This window comes from Coregonus clupeaformis, chromosome 7 (genome assembly GCF_020615455.1).
Source record: "Coregonus clupeaformis isolate EN_2021a chromosome 7, ASM2061545v1, whole genome shotgun sequence".
Classification (NCBI taxonomy): Eukaryota; Metazoa; Chordata; class Actinopteri; order Salmoniformes; family Salmonidae; genus Coregonus; species Coregonus clupeaformis.
The window spans coordinates 46782850-46803467 of NC_059198.1; the positions used below are offsets into that span (position 1 = coordinate 46782850).

A 20618-nucleotide genomic window follows, 5' to 3' on the forward strand; every position below is an offset into this window, starting at 1 on the left:
TGGGGGCATCTTCTTGTCGCACAAGGTGCTCAAGTTTATAACGGCTGTCAGTCAAAACCCATACAGCACTGTGAAGCGGAGAACCTGAGCTCTGACGTCATGTATAGCAGGTTACCGTACAGCAATTGCATTCCAATTTAGGCGCTTATCAATGACTAAATCTGCTATTTTCAACCCGTATATGTAATGACAAGGGCTGTGAGTGGAAAGGTCTACTCTTTGTGTCAACAGAAAGTGAAAAAGTTTAAGTCCGTCCCATTTTGTTTTCGTTTTTTATTAGACATAACAATGTCACAAACAGCAGTTAGTATGAAAAGTACATTCAAAATGTGCAGTTGACCATGCGTCAAAATCAAGATACACTTTCAAAACCATTTCCTCTTTTGTAACAATCAATATGTATTTTGTCGACAATTTACAAAATCATATAGTGATATTTCACTCATTGAACCAACCACTCACCATCAAAACATACATACTTCAATAAGGAAATTTGAACAATTACTCTTTTTGCAATTACTCTTTTTGCTCCCTATGCAGTGAGCTAAATAGGGAATAGGGTGTGATTTGGGACGTAACCAGTATTCATCTGAAATAGTCATGATAAGACTGACTGCAATTCCCTGGCATCTCCATCTCTTTTTCCAGTAACTCCAGGACACGAGGTAAGAAAGGAAGCAAACACTTTCACTGAAAAGCCAACACTTTTACATGTCCACTTATAATGAAGGCCTTTCACTAGCAGAGGCCTACCATACCAAGCACGTTAGACTAGACAATAACACATATCTGTTCTGTATCTGTACACATTAGGGAAGATCATAGGGCCCTGGTCAAAATTAGTGCACTACATAGGAAATAGGATGCCATTTAGGACACAGCCACAGTCTTCAGATATAGCAGTTCATTTACTGTATTATCCCCCAAACACAGGTTTGTTTTGATGCTTCCCAATACCAGTCATGTGACATACTGACTGACCACTGTTGATGATTTCACTAGGGTCAAAGGGTAGATCTGGAAGAAGAAGGGGCGGGGCTCCAGTTCTAGCGAGGGAGGAAGGACAGGGAGGGTGACCTGTTCGTGTCCAAAATTGCACCTTATAACGCCCCTTTATAACGCATTACTTTTGACTGGTCAAAGACTCTGGTCAAAAGTAGTGCATTATATAGTTCCCAGATCCGATCGTGGTGAATTATTAAGTAGGGGAAATATAGTTAATACACATGACTATGTCCCATCCAGTTGATCCAGGGGTCCCCTCCGAGAGACCCCGTACATCATTTTGGGGTCCCCTCAGAGAGCCCCCATATTTAATACTGATTCTGTATCCATACCACTGAGGCTTTATACTGTACATCACAAAATTGAGGTCAAGTCAACAGTCAACGTTCCACAACACTGAGAATATCCAGTTCAGAGGTTCAGCTTAATATTCCAACACAAAGCAATGAGAGTAGTCCTTATACAGACGACCAAGAATGGTCTATATTCTACCACATGGTAGTAGGATATGGGCTTCCATTGACTTGACAGAGGGAGATCAGACCACCCAGCCAGTCAGTCATTTAGTGGGTAGTTAGTTGTTGTTGTTTGAATGATCTGGATTGAGCTGTGCTTCCTGTGTTGTGATGTCATCAGAGAAAGCCAGAAGTCACTCCAGCGGTTTCTTTAACGCCAGTGTATCCCACAATCCTCTCCTTCTGTTCCACTCCAGTCCAAAACAATGGAAGTCTTATTCACCAAGCTCTTGTTGTATGTAGTATGTACTTAATACTGGCCATAGGAATCCAGTGTAGATCACAGTTATACCCTGAATACTCAAATCCACTGGATCACATCACACACGGAGGGCAATCCATCCACGCAATTCACACTGCACTCCGTCCGTCATCAAGGCGATGACGATACGGTCCTAGATCCAGCCAGCTCACCAACCAACCAACAAATCAATCAACCAATCAAGACCCTCCCCCTGAAGCAATTGAACCTCCCTGCTACTCACAGCAGGAATGGCAACCAAAGTGAATGAAATCTGTATTTATTTACATCATACTCAGCTCTCTCAAAATGTTAAGTGCAAAGTCGTTCACAAGTTTCCTTTATTCATCTTATTATCAAATGAACAATAATTACATTTTTGTTTTTCTTTCTTTAAATTGCTTGGTCCACAGCAACAATGTTTCAGTCACAAAAATAAGCGGTATTGGGTGAGTCCGACCAGTTACCAGACCATCCCCTTCCTCTTCCACAGGAGTTTACCTCAGATGTCGTCCTTAGATGTTCCTTTTCTACCTGCCAAATATGTTCTCGTACTCCAGTAAGATGAGCTCAACAATCTGGTTCTGATAGACCATGTGAACAGCGATGTTTCCCGTCTCGGTCTCAGGTCTGAGCAGGGTAGGGCCGAAGACGATCGCTACACTCTGCGTCGTCATACGGTTGGCCTCTCCGTGGTCTATCACCCTGGAGAGAGACAGGAAGGAGAGAGGAGGAAAGAGTGGGATACAGGGACGGACTGCGAGCAGAAATCGGCTCGGCATTTCTAACACAAAGGCACATTTTTTCCTTGAGGCCCCCATTATTAACCAAATAATGATCATTCTGCACAAAACCCCCAATTTAGACAGGCCCACTGGGCTAAAGATGGACAAGCCCATCTGGCATTTTCCCGAACTCCCCTATGGTCAGTCCGTTATGGTGAGATAGGCATATCATTTAGAAAACACATTACAGATGTTGGTTGGTCAACAAAGAGTTCAGGTACACGCTGGAGACAAAACGTGTAAAACATTTATTAAGTAAGCTACTGCTAGTATTTGAAAAACATCAGATGCAAAATACGATATTAAACAACGTCAGGTAATATCGCTGCTTTTAAATGGGAATCAACATCCTTGCATACAGAAACGCTGCTCCACACAATAACATTATTCATTGGAAAACCCAATTAAATCCCCTTGTCTCATATACATAGTCTGCATCCCAAATGGCACCCTGTTCCCTATATAGTGCACTACTTTTGACCAGAGCCCTAGTGATAAGTAGTGCACTATGTAGGGCATAGGGTGTCATTTGGGATACACATCCATATAGACAAAATGTCACACAATACATTTCCTAGAAGAAACACCAGATCTAAAGGTATTGCATTACGGCAAACACAGGGCCATATAAATGCAAATAGTGCTTAGGCAAATGTCATTCTGAACATACTGTATGATATAGCCCCGAGCTCTAACGGGCTGAGAAAGAAATATATATATCAGTTTTACTTGAGGACCAAAATGTTGACTGCGGCGCCATACAGGTCGCAAAATAGTTGGGAAGAGATTTTCGATGTGCCGATTCCGTGGCGCATGGTTTATAAACTGATACGCAAAAACAACGCTTGATTCCAAACTTTGAGTTTTTATTATTCACAAACAGAATGTTATGTATATGGGGTATACAACTATCTCAGCTCTGCATATTTTGCTACAAAGAGACAGAATCACTAGATCACTTATTTTGGTATTGCTGCCATGTAGTTTGTTTCTGGTCACAGGTTCAGGAATGGCTGAAAAATCACAACATTTATCTAAATGAACCCTACAAATAGCACTGTTGGGAGATTTGGAAAGCCATAGTCAATCAATCAACCAACAATATGATAATATTTTTAGTCAAAATATTTATCTTTAACTTTCTGTAGATACTAGGCGATTAGACAGGTTCAGAATTTAAGTGAAACATCTCAGCATAGTTGAAAAATATATGGCTCATGGAAATCATAAGACAGCATTTTACAGAGACAGGTGGGATGGACTGAGAGTAGCTGAGAGGTGGGCTTAAAAGCTAATGTTCTATAATAGTTATGACTGAAAACACGATGTGTAATGTATAAGTACTATCTATCAAGATGTAATGTATATCAAAATATCAAATTACCTTATTCTTGCTCTGTAACAATGGTAAAAATAAATAAAATAAACTGCCATGTATGTAAAATGTGTGCAGAATGTACAAAATAACGTTTATTTTTGTCCTCAAAAAAAAAAAATATATATATATATATTTCCCCCGTTTTTTTCTTTCTCCTTCCTTCTCACCTCCTTCTTTTTACATTTACATTTTAGTAATTTAGCAGACGTTCTTATCCAGAGCGACTTACAGTTAGTGAGTGCATACATTTTCATACTGGCCCCCCGTGGGAAACGAACCCACAACCCTGGCGTTGCAAGCGCCATGCTCTACCAACTGAGCTACAGTTAAGGAGGAAATCGAAGCCTGAATGGAGAATTCTTTATGTACGAACCGGTCGCCGGGGTGCACATCAAGCATCAAGCCCAGACGATAGTGGAGATCCATAAAGTCCGCTAGCGGCTTCCCAGGCTACTATTAAACAGACTAGCACAATGAATTATGAGCTGGGTCTTGTCATCCATCAGAGAGTATTGACTTTAGCTTAGCAGAAATGTAGGATGCTTTTTGCTTACCTTCTGAGATGCTTGAAGAGGCATTGCATTGTGTCGTGATTCGGTTTTGGCAACTGCTTGATTAAGTCTTTTATCAAATTCACTCGCTGCTTGTAGTCTGAGAATTCTGGAACAGAGGGAAAAATGTAAAACCATTAGTTTCATTGCAAACGGAAAAACACAGCATTTACATGATCCGGATTAGGGTTGCAAAGGGAGGGTATATTACTGGAAACTTTCTAAGTTTACCAGTAAACGACCAGCATTTTGGTAACATTCAAGGATTTTATGTAATTTATCACAAGACATCTAGTGTCCCTTTTGGGTACTTCAGATTATCACAGGCGTCTGTAATTATCTCTGGCCCACTTTGAGGCCTTATCACATGTAAAATATATAAAATAATCAAATAAGATGATTTTCAAATAAAAAATTGAATGACAAAGCTGTAAAACATGATCCTAAATATAAACCATCAACTTAGTGAATACCTTTGGTGCTTAATATGAGGGTTTCAGCATGAAATAGCCTTTATTTATTTATTTTACAATGTCAATATGTCTTTGTTGTAAATGTTTCGGAGCCAAACTAGTGGCATCTGCACAAAACAAAAGTCAATAGTTGGAAGAGTTGCAGAGTTAATTAAAAATAATGCCATTGTTTTTTTCATTAATTAGGCTATTTTCTCTTTAACCATATGGCCTATCCAATAGACACTCATGGACAATATATACAAAGATATAAAAAAATGAATATTATACTGTACAGTACCAGTCAAAAGTTTGGACACACCTACTCATTCCATGGTTTTTCTTTATTTTTACTATTTTCTACATTGTAGAACAGAAGATAGCCCTAAAAGACCAAGTCCATATCATGGCAAGAACAGCTCAAATAAGCAAAGAGAAATGACAGTCCATCATTACTTTAAGACATGCAGGTCAGTCAATACGGAAAATTGCAGTTGCAAAAACCATAAAGCGCTATGATGAAACTGGCTCTCATGAGGACCGCCACAGGAAAGGAAGACCCAGGGTTACCTCTGCTGCAGAGGATAAGTTCATTAGAGTTAACTGCACCTCAGATTGCAGCCCAAATAAATGCTTCACAGAGTTCAAGTAACAGACACATCTCAACATCAACTGTTCAGAGGAGAATGCGTGAATCAGGCCTTCATGGTCGAACTGCTGCAAAGAAACCACTACTAAAGGACACCAATAAGAAGAAGAATTCAAGGCACACTTAACCAGCATGGCTACCACTGCATTCTGCAGCGATACGCCATCCCATCTGGTTTGCGCTTAGTGGGACTATAATTTGTTTTTCAACAGGACAATGACCCAAAACACAGTGAAGGAAGGAAAAGCAGCCAACAAGTGCTCAGCATACAGTGGGGGAAAAACGTATTTAGTCAGCCACCAATTGTGCAAGTTCTCCCACTTAAAAAAGATGAGAGAGGCCTGTAATTTTCATCATAGGTACACGTCAACTATGACAGACAAAATGAGAAAAAAAAATCCAGAAAATCACATTGTAGGATTTTTAATGAATTTATTTGCAAACTATGGTGGAAAATAAGTATTTAGTCAATAGCAAAAGTTTCTCAATACTTTGTTATATACCCTTTGTTGGCAATGACACAGGTCAAACGTTTTCTGTAAGTCTTCACAATGTTTTCACACACTGTTGCTGGTATTTTGGCCCATTCCTCCATGCAGATCTCCTCTAGAGCAGTGATGTTTTAGGGCAGTCGCTGGGCAACACAGACTTTCAACTCCCTCCAAAGATTTTCTATGGGGTTGAGATCTGGAGACTGGCTAGGCCACTCCAGGACCTTGAAATGCTTCTTACGAAGCCACTCCTTCGTTGCCCGGGCGGTGTGTTTGGGATCATTGTCATGCTGAAAGACCCAGCCACGTTTCATCTTCAATGCCCTTGCTGATGGAAGGAGGTTTTCACTCAAAATCTCACGATATATGGCCCCATTCATTCTTTCCTTTACACGGATCAGTCGTCCTGGTCCCTTTACAGAAAAACAGCCCCAAAGCATGATGTTTCCACCCCCATGCTTCACAGTAGGTATGGTGTTCTTTGGATGCAACTCAGCATTCTTTGTCCTCCAAACACGACGAGTTGAGTTTTTACCAAAAAAGTTCTATTTTGGTTTCATCTGACCATATGACATTCTCCCAATCCTCTTCTGGATCATCCAAATGCACTCTAGCAAACTTCAGACGGGCCTGGACATGTACTGGCTTAAGCAGGGGGACACGTCTGGCACTGCAGGATTTTGAGTCCCTGGCGGCGTAGTGTGTTACTGATGGTAGGCTTTGTTACTTTGGTCCCAGCTCTCTGCAGGTCATTCACTAGGTCCCCCCGTGTGGTTCTGGGATTTTTGCTCACCGTTCTTGTGATCATTTTGACTCCACGGGGTGAGATCTTGCATGGAGCCCCAGATCGAGGGAGATTATCAGTGGTCTTGTATGTCTTCCATTTCCTAATAATTGCTCCCACAGTTGATTTCTTCAAACCAAGATGCTTACCTATTGCAGATTCAGTCTTCCCAGCCTGGTGCAGGTCTACAATTTTGTTTCTGGTGTCCTTTGACAGCTCTTTGGTCTTGGCCATAGTGGAGTTTGGAGTGTGACTGTTTGAGGTTGTGGACAGGTGTCTTTTATACTGATAACAAGTTCAAACAGGTGCCATTAATACAGGTAACGAGTGGAGGACAGAGGAGCCTCTTAAAGAAGAAGTTACAGGTCTGTGAGAGCCAGAAATCTTGCTTGTTTGTAGGTGACCAAATACTTATTTTCCACCATAATTTGCAAATAAATTCATTAAAAATCCTACAATGTGATTTTCTGGAAAAAAAATCTTAATTTGTCTGTCATAGTTGACGTGTACCTATGATGAAAATTACAGGCCTCTCTCATCTTTTTAAGTGGGAGAACTTGCACAATTGGTGGCTGACTAAATACTTTTTTCCCCCACTGTATGTGGGAACTCCTTCAAGACTGTTGGAAAAGCATTCCTCATGAAGCTGGTTGAGAGAATGCCAAGAGTGTGCAAAGCTGTCATCAAGGCAAAGGGTGGCTACTTTGAAGAATCTAAAAGCTAAAATATATTTTTATTTGTTTCACACTCTTTGGTTACTACATGATTCCATATGTGTTATTTCATAGTTTTGATGTCTTCACTATTATTCTACAATGTAAAGAAAAACCCTTGAATGAGTATGTGTGTACAAACCTTTGACTGGTACAGTATATGAATACATTTATTAAACATTATTCACGTATAAATTACCAAAGTTAACATAGATTGCCATAAATTACCTGTTAATTACCAAAATTACAGAAGATTCTGGTAATTTTGGTAAATTACCGGTAGTTTTGCATCCCTAATCCTTAATCCTGATTGATTTGTGTGAATTCAAATGATAAGGGTGCCATCTTGTGGACACATTTAAAACAGAACACAGTTGGAATCACCCAAACCAAGTGGTAAATTCAGCATATGAAGTCAATTATGTCTTAATGGGCATTGTCTTTAGGCAAACCATCAATCCTTAATTTAACCATTATAAATAGTGGCTCAGTAGACAGGCATATAATGTATACGTCATAGAATTAGAAATTAGAATAGGAATTCGTAATTTAATAGGATCTTTATGGTACATGTGTTGTCAAATCAAATCGTATTTGTCACATGTGCTGAATACAACAGGTGTAGACCTTACAGTGAAATGCTTACTTACAAGCCCTTAACCAACAATGCAGTTTTAAGAAAGAACACCTAAAAAAAAAAAAAAATGTAACAAATAATTACAGAGGAGCAGTAAAATAACAGTAGTGAAATAACAATAGCGAGGCTATATACAGGGGGTACCGGCACAGAGTCAATGTGCGGGGGCAGCGGTTAGTCGAGGTAAGTTTGTAATACAGCACAGTGAAGTCTGTAACAGTGTGGTCAAGTGTGTTACTACTCACTGATGGCGTTGATAAAGTCGTTGAAGGAGTCGTAGGTGAAAAGTGGTTCAGGCAGCTCTCTGAATAACATCTTCAGGGCTCCTGTAGTCACGTGGATGTCTTCCCACTTACTGTCATCCAGCTCTACCTTCTCATCTGGAACACACACAAACAAGGTTTGCACTTTTAGTACTATTCCATTGGTTCCATGGACTATTCCATTGCTACCAAAAGAAAACAAAAACGATTTGGGCCCTACCGTGATTGACAGCAAAGCGCAGCTTCTGTATCACGGCTAGGTTCCCACTCACTCTGTATATCCCATCTATACTCAGACCTGCAGAAGAGAGGAGAGGGTCAGAGACACAAAGACAAGAGGACAGAGACATAGAGGAGAGGGGGAGAGAGAAAGATACAGAGACAGCATTATAACTCATTCAGTACACATAATGGACACAAAATGGCAAATGTTTTAAAGGCAGAAAGAGGGAACAGAGACAGGTCATACCTGTGTTTTCCACATGGTCGATGCACATGGTGACAAAAGTGGGCACCGAGGTGTTCTCCCTCTGACACAGGCTGCCCAGGCTGCAGCCAAACACCTGGTCTTTGACGCAACACAAAGCAAAAGAAGGATGTTTTCAATCACAAAAAAAGAGAGAGACGGGCATGTCAAATGTCAATATACCTTTATAGGAACTAAGGGTCCTGCTATCTGGTTTTCTTTGGTTATATTTGGGCTGGCAGTGACGCCATCTATACCTTTAATGTAGCCTTTGTCTCTGATGGCCTGGTAGGTGGGTCGGCGGGTCAGGAACTTCTTCAGCTTCACTCTGGTCTTCTTCTGGTCCGAGGAGTCCATACTCACAGACGTCTTCATTGCTGAAACCATATGGAAGAAAATGACTAAACAGGTACTAAGAGGGCATTTGGTGACAAAACATTTTTAGATCACTGACACTCGCACAAACACACACACACACGCAAACATTCTCACACACACGCACCCGCACACACACAAGCGCGCCAGTGTTCATTCGGATTTAGTCTAGACTTTGTCATTTTGACTAAAATACAGTGGCTTGCGAAAGTTTTCACTCCCCTTGGCATTTTTCCTATTTTGTTGCCTTACAACCTCTAATTAAAATTGATTTTTGGGGGGTTTGTATCATTTGATTTACACAACATGCCTACCAATTTGAAGATGCAAAATATTTTTCGGGGTGAAACAAACAAGAAATAAGACAAAAAACAGAAAACTTGAGCGTGCATAACTATTAACCCCCCCTCCCCCCCCAAAGTCAATACTTTGTAGAGCCATCTTTTGCAGCAATTACAGCTGCAAGTCTCTTGGGGTATGTCTCTATAAGCTTGGCACATCTAGTCACTGGGATTTTTGCCCATTCTGCAAGGCAAAACTGCTCCAGTTCCTTCAAGTTGGATGGGTTCTGCTGGTGTACAGCAATCTTTAAGTCATACCACAGATTCTCAATTGGATTGAGGTCTGGGCTTTGACTAGGCCATTCCAATACATTTAAATGTTTCCCCTTAAATCACTCGAGTGTTGCTTTAGCAGTATGCTTAGAGTCATTGTCCTGCTGGAAGGTGAACCTCCGTCCCAGTCTCAAATCTCTGGAAGACTGAAACAGGTTTCCCTCAAGAATTTCCCTGTATTCAGCGCCATCCATCATTCCTTCAATTCTGACCAGTTTCCCAGTTCCTGCCGACGAAAAACATCCCCACAGCAGGATGGTGTTCTCGGGGTGTTAAGAGGTGTTGGGTTTGCGCCAGACATCGCGTTTTCCTTGATGGCCAAAAAGCTCAATTTTAGTCTCATCTGACCAGAGTACCTTCTTCCATATGTTTGGGGAGTCTCCCACATGCCTTTTGGCGAACACCAAACGTGTTTGCTTATTTTTTTCTTTAAGCAATGGATTTTTTTTGGCCATTCTTCCATAAAGCCCAGCTCTGTGGAGTGTACGGCTTAAAGTGGTCCTATGGACAGATACTCCAATCTCCGCTGTGGAGCTTTGCAGCTCCTTCAGGGTTATCTTTGGTCTCTTTGTTGCCTCTCTGATTAATGCCCTCCTTGCCTGGTCTGTCAGTTTTGGTGGGCGGTCCTCTCTTGGCAGGTTTGTTGTGGTGCCATATTCTTTAAAAAAAAATTATAATAGATTTAATGGTGCTCCGTGGGATGTTCAAAGTTTTGTATATTTTTTTTATAACCCAATCCTGATCTGTACTTCTCCACAACTTTGTCCCTGACCTGTTTGGAGAGCTCCTTGGTCTTCATGGTGCCGCTTGCTTGGTGGTGCCCCTTGCTTAGTGGTGTTGCAGACTCTGGATCCTTTCAGAACAGGTGTATATATACTGAGATCATGTGACAGATCATGTGACACTTAGATTGCACACAGGAGGACTTCATTTAACTAATTATGTGACTTCTGAAGGTAATTGGTTGCACCAGATCTTATTTAGGGGCTTCATAGCAAAGGGGGTGAATACATTACCTTTACATTTACATTTACGTCATTTAGCAGACGCTCTTATCCAGAGCGACTTACATTATTATAATTTTTTTCATACCCCCTGTGGGAATCGAACCCACAAACCTGGCGTTGCAAACGCCATGCTCTATCAACTGAGCTACATCCCTGCCGGCCATTCCCTCCCCTACCCTGGACGACGCTGGGCCAATTGCGCGCCGCCCCATGGGTCTCCCGGTCACGGCCGGCTACGACAGAGCCTGGCATATGCACGCACCACTTTTCCGTTACTTATTTTTTTGAATTTTTTGAAACAAGTAATTTTTTTCATTTCACTTTTTTTCATTTCACTATTTTGTGTATGTTCATTGCATGAAATCCAAATAAAAATCAATTTAAACTACAGGTTGTAATGCAACAAAATAGGAAAAATGCCAAGGGGGATGAATACTTTTGCAAGGCACTGTATCATTAAGTCGTAGTCACATTTTTGTCATTTGAATAATGATTTAGTCTAGTTATTGTCAAAAAAATAGTTTTAATAAACTAAATGCCCTTTCATTTTAGTCACATCACATTTGTATTGCCTCATTAACCTATAGTAAACATAAATCACTGACCTCCATGTGCACAAACATACATAGCCTGGTCCTACCAACATATGTTTCTATTCTCTTCCCAACAGCAGAAATATGACAAACATATATAAGAATTATTTGTCCATGCAAATTCCTAATTCAGCCTACATAGATATTGCACATTACATTCAAAACAAACAGACACACACACAATCAGAGAGAGAGAGAGCAAGAGAGAGAGAGAGAGAGAGAGAGAGAGAGAGAGAGAGAGAGAGAGAGAGAGAGAGAGAGAGAGAGAGAGAGAGAGAAAGAGAAAGAGAAAGAGAAAGAGAAAGAGAAAGAGAGAAAGAGAGAGAGAGAGAGAGAGAGAGAGAGAGAGAGAGAGAGAGAGAGAGAGAGAGAGAGAGAGACCAGATGGTGCCGCAAAGTATTGGTAAAGTAGTATGGGTTGCACCTCCATCACTTGGTCGCATCATTGCCATTGTTATCAACGTTCCACAGATGCCGCAGCCACATTGATGTCCAAAAGTAGAACGGGGGGCTAATGACTGTTTCGTCCAGTGATGTAGTTGAGTCACTAAACCTTTAGTCCCCTGTGCTCGAGTCCAAGTCAGAGTCATCAGCGCTCAAGTCACGAATCGAGTCACGAGTCCATATGGCTGAAATCTGCGTCCCAGTGCTCGAGTCCTGGTCCAAGTGCTCAAGTCTGATTCACTGGGTCCACATTAACTCAAAATAAAGTTATTTACCCAGATATAGCATAGTGGCAAGAGGAATTTAGGCAATACACTTTTCCTTTCTTTCTGTGCCACCAAATGTTTGCATATAGGCTACTGGTAATGTTACCAGGGCCACATTCAGTTAAAAAACATTCTCGAGCATTGCAGATAGAAATTCCATGAACAGAGCCAACGTTATTCCTTATTCAACATATCAGAGAGGCATGTTTGTTCTACATAGCCTACTTCTTTCTGAACATTCCAAAACATTGGAGCCTGCTGAACGCACCCCAGGTTGTTAGCTATAGCTAGCTGATGAGGTAACATGACTGAACAAGGTGTAGCCTAAACAATGGTTAACGGTCAGGTCCGCAAGTAGCCTAGTTTTAGAACGGCCTGTGATATTGCTTTATGAATGTAAAATATGGCAATGCACAATAGAAAGAAAAAACCTTAACGCCATGGGTCATGTCTTTGGAATGATAGCCTAAGGGCTAGAATCAAGCAGTTTTCTCTGAGGAAAAGAGGGATACTTGGCTTCGTTGGCTACAGAACCTGTATATGAAATGAAGTGGGAAAAGTGGGAGGGTTGAGTGAGACTACAAATTCAAAGACAGTCTACTTTTCTAGAGCCTACTCAAGGGAGAGAAAAACATAGCTAGACTGTTTTACTATTAAACTCAATGCTGCTATTGTTTTTAATTTTGATCAGCAGCTTGTGTTTCTTAACCAGGCACAGGGTAGCTAACTAGAAGGCTGGTGGTGACTGGTTGGGAAGGACGTGTCACAGCTGGCGTCCTCCCTACAGGGAAGCAAGAGAGTTGCCTGCGCAATATGTATAATCTGAGGCGGAGCCTGTCTGCCCACACTCATCCCTTGCCCCCCCGCAGCTCACCAGCTGTGACGCATCCTTCCCAATGCTGAACAGAACTGCGCTGCGCATCTGTGCTGCTAATTTTAATTGTGCTTATCACTGAAAAGCGCTCAATCTTTCCAAAAACGATTGTCCAGTCCACTTAGTAGTCAGATTTTAGTCACAGAGATCATTTTGTCTCGTCTCGCTTTAGTCAACTGAAATGAAAAATCATTTTTGTTTAGTTATAGTTTTTTCTGGGTCTATTTTTGCCACTTAAAAATGATGAATATTTTAGTCACTATTTTTGTTGACAAAATTAACACTGACGCGCGAGCGCAACACACACACACACACAGCGTATTTAGTCAAGGAACCTCTGTTTTTCTTGGAGTCTCTGTGGTCTTTCTCCTTGTCTTGTTTCTCTGCCCAAGGGGACTCAGGCATGTCCTCCTCTATGGCTTCATCTGACTCCCATGCCTGTCCACACACACAAACAACACAAGTTATTAAAGTCAGCCTGGACCACGTCTGCCCTGAAAGGGTGTGGTACTGAACAGATTACCGATAAATGCATACATTTCAGAAGCCCCTCGTTGTGGATGTTGACAAACCTGACTTGTACTTTACAGAGGTGTGGTACCGTAACTACTATGTTCAGAACTGAGAAGATAGATAGGCTGAGAGGAGAGGTCCACTCACATGTGTACTGATGGTATCTGTCAGGACTCGGTACCAGTCGTTGATGACGCTGTCGATCTCTGATTGGATCAGCAGGTCCGTCCCCTGACGGGTCTTCAGCTCAATGACGTGCTTCTTGCTGGATTTATCCTTCGAGGCCCAATCCACTGACCCCCCTCTGAGATCCACAGTGAACTCCGGCTTCGACTGGTTAACCCCAAACTTCTACAAGGAAATCAACATTCAGACGATCAGCTGGATAGTAATCAAGGTTAGTAATAGTGGTAAATCTTTCATGAGTACTTTTCACACGGTTATTATTTCAAGTTGCATTAAAAACAACGAAAGCAGTGTTAGGTTACAAGTTACTGTGTTATAGTTGCTAGGTTTACTTGAAGATAAACACAGATTATCATATTCACACCACTGTGTTACAAGCTGGACATTTAGTACTGTATTACGGTGAAGTTAAATTGTTATCACATTTTATTACATTTTTTAAAGCACTGTATTATTGTATGCCTTTTTACACCTTTATCTAGGAAACAGCTCCTCTATTTTCTTTTTCATATATTGTTCTAAAAATAAACAGAAACTCAATCATGTATTCTTCATTCTTTGGAACACTCTTCTAGTTTTTACAAACATCACCTCTCAGGCAAACTGGGGTAACCAATCAAGACGATTCAATCTTCAAATCATGATATCAGGAAAAATTATCCAGAGGGAGCGCATGCCTGAAACTCAAAGTTCCCTCCCACCCCCTTGGTCACCCAATCAGATGAGGTTATGAGCAGCAGGCAGGGGATAGGACAGTGTGAGTGTGATGGACAGGCAGAGGGACACATGGGAGACATGCACAGGGACAGAGGAGACATACAGTGGCAGCCTTGGAACACTCATGGACAGAGTGGACATAGGAGACAGCTGGGCGGGGCTTGACTGAACGCTTCCAGTTGGCCAGCAGAGTGAGCAGCAGCTCAGGGATGGAGCCACTACGGTAGGACTTTGGATGAGGAGAGGAAAGAGGAGAGGAGAGGAGAGGAGAGGAGAGGAGTGGAGAGGAGAGGAGAGGAGAGGAGAGGAGAGGAGAGGAGAGGAGAGGAGAGGAGAGGAGAGGAGAGGAGAGGAGAGGAGAGGAGAGGAGAGGAGAGGAGAGGAGAGGAGAGGAGAGGAGAGAATGATGTCAAATGAGAAATAAAGAGTCACAGACGGATGAAAGGAGAAGGGAGAAGGGAAACTAAAGAGCAAATAGGAAGAGGTATGGTGTACTACTCCTAAATGGAGATAGACAGCCAGCCAGGTAGTTCTTAGGCACTACTTTGAAGTAAAATAAAATCCTGCAGGTTATTGGAAAAGTAGGGGAGGCAATTAGCTCAGATTTATTCATTTTTAAATCCAAAAATGTACTTCAACTGTACAAACTCTGCCACATTCTTTCACCCAAGATGGTTCCTAACAAGGCGGCTGATGGGGTACGTACCCAGCTGGTGCCACTCCCCTGTCCTTTAGCGAAGAGCAGCGAGGAGCCCTGTAGTACCGTCCACGACGATGTCCAGTTCTTTCTGTTTGAACCATGTCACAACACAAACATTTATCAACCACGTCACAACACAACCCTTTATTAACCATCAACCAAGTCAGAACACAACCATTTATCAACCACGTCCCAACACAACCATTTATCAACCATCAGTCTGTCCATTATTTCAACAAATATATTTATTGTTTTGTTTGTATGATGCTGTATTATCCTCCAATTTCCTCATAACAGAATGATAACAATTTCTAATCTAATCTACATGATCTTTATAATGTATGTTCTCTCAGGTTTACCTGACTTTCTTGCCATTCTCAGTGATTTTGGTGACGTTGAGGACTCCACACTTCTCAGAGGGCTGTGGAGGGAGACAGACAGGAGACGTAAACACAGTCAGACCCAGAAGGTACAAACACACCACACACATACACACACTGCAAAAAGTGAAATCTAAGCAAGCCTAAATATATTCTATTGAGTGATAATTCACTTAAAATGTTGTTGTTTTTTCGTACCAAGCTAATTTATCTAACGTCATTGGCAGATCATGTTGCTTATTTTAACCTAATAAAAGTAATTATCTTATTTCAAAATATTTTTTGTCTTATTAAGGTAAAATATCTTGAAATAAGAAGACAATACCTGTATTAACCATTTTTTTAGGTAAACAAGTTTTTTTGTGAATTATCACTCAATATAAGATATATATTTAGACTTACTTAGATTTCACTTTTTGCAGTGCGCGCGCACACACACACAGCAGGGGAGAGGAAAAACACAGCCAGCGGCGGGTGAGATACAGAAAAATAATAACAATATAATGAGGCTCGTGCCTTGAGCACACACTAACACAAACATACCACTGAGTGTACAAAACATTAGGAATACCTTCCTAATATTGAGTTGCAACCCCTTTTGTCATCAAAAAAATAAAAAAATACGTATGCACTCACTAACTGTAAGTCGCTCTGGATAAGAGCGTCTGCTAAATGACTAAAATGTCAAATGTAAATTCGTCAGGGCATGGACTTTACAAGGTGTCGATTGCGTTCCACAGGGATGCTGGCCCATGTTGATTCCAATGCTGTCCTTTGGGTGGTGGACCATTCTTGATACATAAGGGAAACTGTTGAGCGTGAAAAACCCAGCAGCGTTGCAGTTCTTGACACACTCAAACAGGTGCACCTGGCACCTATTACCATACCCTGTTCAAAGGCACTGAAATATTTTGTCTTGCCCATTCACCCTCTGAATGGCACACATACACAATCCATGTCTCAATTGTCTTTAACCTGTCTCCTACCCTTCATTTACACTATTTGAAGAGGATTTAACAAGTGACATCAATAAGGGATCATAGCTTTCACTGGTCAGTCTATGTCATGGAAAGAGCAGGTGTTCCTAATGTTTTGTACACTCAGTGTATGTACTGATGTACACACATATACACATAATGACACAAAGACACACACACACACACACACACAAAGTACTAGAGGAAATGGGGCAGTGAAAGGGGTGTGATGCCCATATAGACAGACATAGTTCCTTGCAGTAGAGGGTGCTATTACACAGACACAAACTACTGATTCAAACAGTCTGTGCTCAGTGGTCCAACAAGGTGAAAGACATTACCCTAACAGACAAACATTCAACATAAACTAAACTAAAGGATAGGACTATTGGACAGTATAATGGCCTTTGGTTACAGTAGCAGATAGGAGAAACAGAAAGGACACATGCAGGAGAGAAAGACAGATGGATCCAGAGGATAGAGGATGATGAGTAAAGGCATGCATAGAGTGAGGAGATATAAAATGTTAGATGGATGTTGCATGTTGTGGAGCGAAAGCCAGGGAATACTAACGATTGAGGGGTGCTTGGGAGATGAGGGGCAGAAGTCAAAGTCAGGAGAACTTGGCTTGGGGACTGCAGGCCCACACTCCTACACAATGATACAGACAGAATGATAAAGAACAAGGCCAACATGATGATGATGGAGACTAGAGAAGATAAGCAGAAGATTATGGTTAGATTTATGGTTAGTTAGTCAGGAAGAGAAAATTAATCAAGAATCTGGAGCAGAAATCTTTCATGGTACTTAAGCCGGAGTATCTGACGTCAAATTGACAATGGATTTCTAACTGGTTATGCCAATATACAACTAGGTTATTGTGAAGTGGTCGTGTCAACTAATAAGGAAAGATGTTTGTTTGTTTAAAGGCTTTGTTGCACTTTCAGGTTTGACTCACACACAGACAGAGATCAACACAGGACATTTGATTGAGTAAGGGAAATTGATTCAAGATCGAGTTAAGACTTTGTGAGAAGCTCATACACTGCATTTCTGGTTTAAATCAGCAATAGGTAGGTATCTGATCGTTTTCGCTCTGGATTGGTGGAGGTGGGGTAAGAGGGGAGGCGTGAGAGCGAGGGATACTAACTTCACCGCAGTAAAGAGAGCGACCAACTCTCCCCATGTGATGGCCAGAGCCTGAGTTTTTTTTAAAGAGAACTGTAACAGAACTAGACAGACTTGGATCAAATTATTCTGTCAGATAAATTCAAATACTAAGGCTGCACCTGATTCACTTATCCAGGTACAATTGAACCAATGGACTCGTCCCAAAGAGAATGCTTTGAAAGCAAGGTTTAGCCTACATCGCATCTGACTGGGATTTGTCAATGAGAGGAGTAGCTAGTGGATTACCCTGTGTGACTCGTATCCTCTTCACACCCACACAGAGTTAATATAAGAGCCCAAGGTATTCAGGGATTAAACTCACTGAGACCCAAGCAAGGCCAAGAGGATGCAAAGGGACAACACACTGGCCAGACTGACCCCCTGTTGTGCTGACCAGAAACTACTGACCAGATGGCTTAGATAGGGTTCAAGAACACTCTTACAGAGCAGCGTCAAACTTATTTACAGCATCAAAACAAGTGGTGACTGGTGACAACCAGGGTTGGTGGCAGTTCCATTCAATTCAGTCAATTCATTGAAAAGCAATGAGGAAAATTGGAATTTCAGTTTACTTCCGGAATTGACTGAAATGAAATGGAATTGACCCAAACCCTAGTGATGACAGGAGTAAACATTGCCTGCATGTAAACAGAGTTGCCAATAGAACTGGACTGTAGGATACACACAGACAGAGCATGTGGTCTTACCTTATCGTTGAGGTCTAGTACGTAGGTGCTGTGTCTCCACTTGGTAAGGACAATGGGGTCTGACTGTTTCCTCTCCAGGCTGCGACTCTTGGGGGGATCGCCTGGCTGAGGGGGGGACACGTTGTACTGGAGGGAGGGAAGAAGGGAGTGAGAGGGGGGAGAGGGAGGGTGAGAGAAAGGGAGTGAGAAAAAGAGAGAGAGAAGGTGGGCAAGGGTGAGAGAGAGGGTGGGCAAGGGTGAGAGAGAGGGTGGGCAAGGGTGAGAGAGAGGGTGGGCAAGGGTGAGAGAGAGAGGGTGGGCAAGGGTGAGAGAAAGGGAGTTCCAGGGTTAACTCGTTATCCAATGACCAGATAACAACACCAACAGAGTAAAGTAAAGGTCCTAGAAGAGGCGTGGCTTGGCATGTATCCAGTATCTCTTCTTCATACCTCTCCTCTCATGGCCCAGCGTATCATCAGTCATCCATCAGTTGGACCCCTTCAGAGAGAAGGAGCCCCCCACCGGTGTCTTCTTCCAGGGTTGCTAAAGGATACCACCAAACCCAGCCTATCTGCGTGTCTGTCTGCCTGCATCCCTGCGTGTGTCCACTCAGCCCGCCGGTTGACCAGCCAAATGAAAGCTAACGCCTATTCTTTACCTGTCTGATCTCTGCTTAACCAACAAGATTACAGGAGAGTAACTAGCCACTAATGGTCACTGTCAGGTACATTAGGGCACAACCTCTGCTCCGTCAATGGACTACAGGTGTCCAGACCAGTTAAGGTGATAAGACAGAGACTGGTGACTAGATCACAGTGGAGGAAATAGACTGATGCAGCGGTGTCATACGAGGCAAAGCCAAAACCAAAATCAAGGAAGAATCTAAATTGCATCCTCACTCCTCGCCTCCTTTTCAAAACCCATCGAATGAGAAAGCCAGAGGTCCCTCCCCTCTGGCCTTCTCCTCCAATGGGTTTTGAGAAGGAGGCGTAGAGAGGACCCGAGGAGTATGCAATTGAGATTCGCCCCAATTGGATGATCTCTAGTAGAAGTAATTCTAGGACGAATCCTCACTTCCACTTGAGTACAATCTTTACTTAGTCATGCATTGATGTCAATGATTCAATGTAAGTGGAAGTTAGGATTCGGCCCATACAAATAAATGAAAGACATTAAAATGTGTTGACTTACTTTGGGTAGTTCCCATTCGGACCTGGAGCCGTCTGCGCTGTAGTAGTATAGCCTCCCCTGCTCGTCCACGTGCTTTATCCACTACAAACACAAACTCTAATGAGCACTGAACACAGTTTCATAATTCACATGGAAAATAATACTCTGTAAAAATACAGAACAATGGGTTATCAATGACGACCGGAAAACAGAGTATAGCAGGGTAGAAAGTTTCAAATAAAGAAGTAAAGAAACATTCTCGATCAAGTAAGAGAAATCAACAACCCGACATCCCCACAGTCAGTCCTCCCAATGGTATGTGTGGGATAACGCACAGTATTAAATTGAGCCATGACTACATGGAACTCTCTGCAACCCCAGGTAACTCAAGCTAGCAATAAAACAAGTTTAAAAAAACGATAAAAGAACACCTTATGACACAGCCATTATATATATATCTTGTATTGTAATTTGCACTGTATTATGTATTAAACCTAGATATTGTGTGTATGTACTGATATGTAGGCTGTGTGTGATGTTTTAAATGTATGTATTTCAGTCCTTGACTAATAATGTTCTGTACTATGTATTATGTCATGTTTCATGTGGACCTCAGGAAGAGTAGCTGATGCCTTTGCAGCGGCTAATGGGGATCCTAATAAATACCAAATACCCATCCCCCATGAACCTATGATAACACCCTTAGCCCTGGGAGGAGTGACAGAGAAACGGAGAGAGTGAAACTAAAAGAGGAGAGCCCCAGTACCTTCTCATGAGTATGTTCACAGACATAGAGGGTGTGTCCGTGTTCATCCAGTTCCTCTGACCAACCTCTAGGGGGAGATCCATACTGACTGTCTGACTGACTGGAGTAGGTGCTGCTGTGACAGTTCTCCTCGGAAGACAGGGGCTGCATGAGGGGCAGCAGGGAGGGGGGAGAAAAGGGTGAGAAAGAGAGAAAAAGAGACCATTGTTATTCTGGGAGAACAGAGAGGTTTTTTAGAGTCATATGTAGA

At 42.0% G+C, this 20618-nt stretch overlaps 1 protein-coding gene across 3 annotated transcripts in view; it reads right to left on the reverse strand.

Moving 5' to 3' along the window:
- Positions 1-264: 264 nt before the first annotated feature.
- LOC121569810 (rho GTPase-activating protein 12) overlaps positions 265-20618 on the reverse strand; it is a 101536-nt gene continuing 81182 nt past the window's right edge. The window contains exons 4-18 of one of the 3 annotated variants that reach the window (XM_041881021.2): positions 20369-20512; positions 19624-19704; positions 18454-18579; positions 17150-17227; positions 15579-15640; positions 15226-15307; positions 14623-14748; positions 13764-13967; positions 13439-13541; positions 9188-9307; positions 8934-9032; positions 8685-8762; positions 8447-8581; positions 4479-4584; positions 265-2466 (exon numbers count right to left, since the gene is read on the reverse strand). In XM_041881021.2, the coding sequence (XP_041736955.2) occupies positions 2292-2466; positions 4479-4584; positions 8447-8581; positions 8685-8762; positions 8934-9032; positions 9188-9307; positions 13439-13541; positions 13764-13967; positions 14623-14748; positions 15226-15307; positions 15579-15640; positions 17150-17227; positions 18454-18579; positions 19624-19704; positions 20369-20512 (1719 nt within the window). In that variant the 3' untranslated portion in view covers positions 265-2291. The remainder of the gene's footprint in view (positions 2467-4478; positions 4585-8446; positions 8582-8684; positions 8763-8933; positions 9033-9187; positions 9308-13438; positions 13542-13763; positions 13968-14622; positions 14749-15225; positions 15308-15578; positions 15641-17149; positions 17228-18453; positions 18580-19623; positions 19705-20368; positions 20513-20618) is intronic. The other 2 variants (XM_041881022.2, XM_041881023.2) reach the window with 2 other exon arrangements.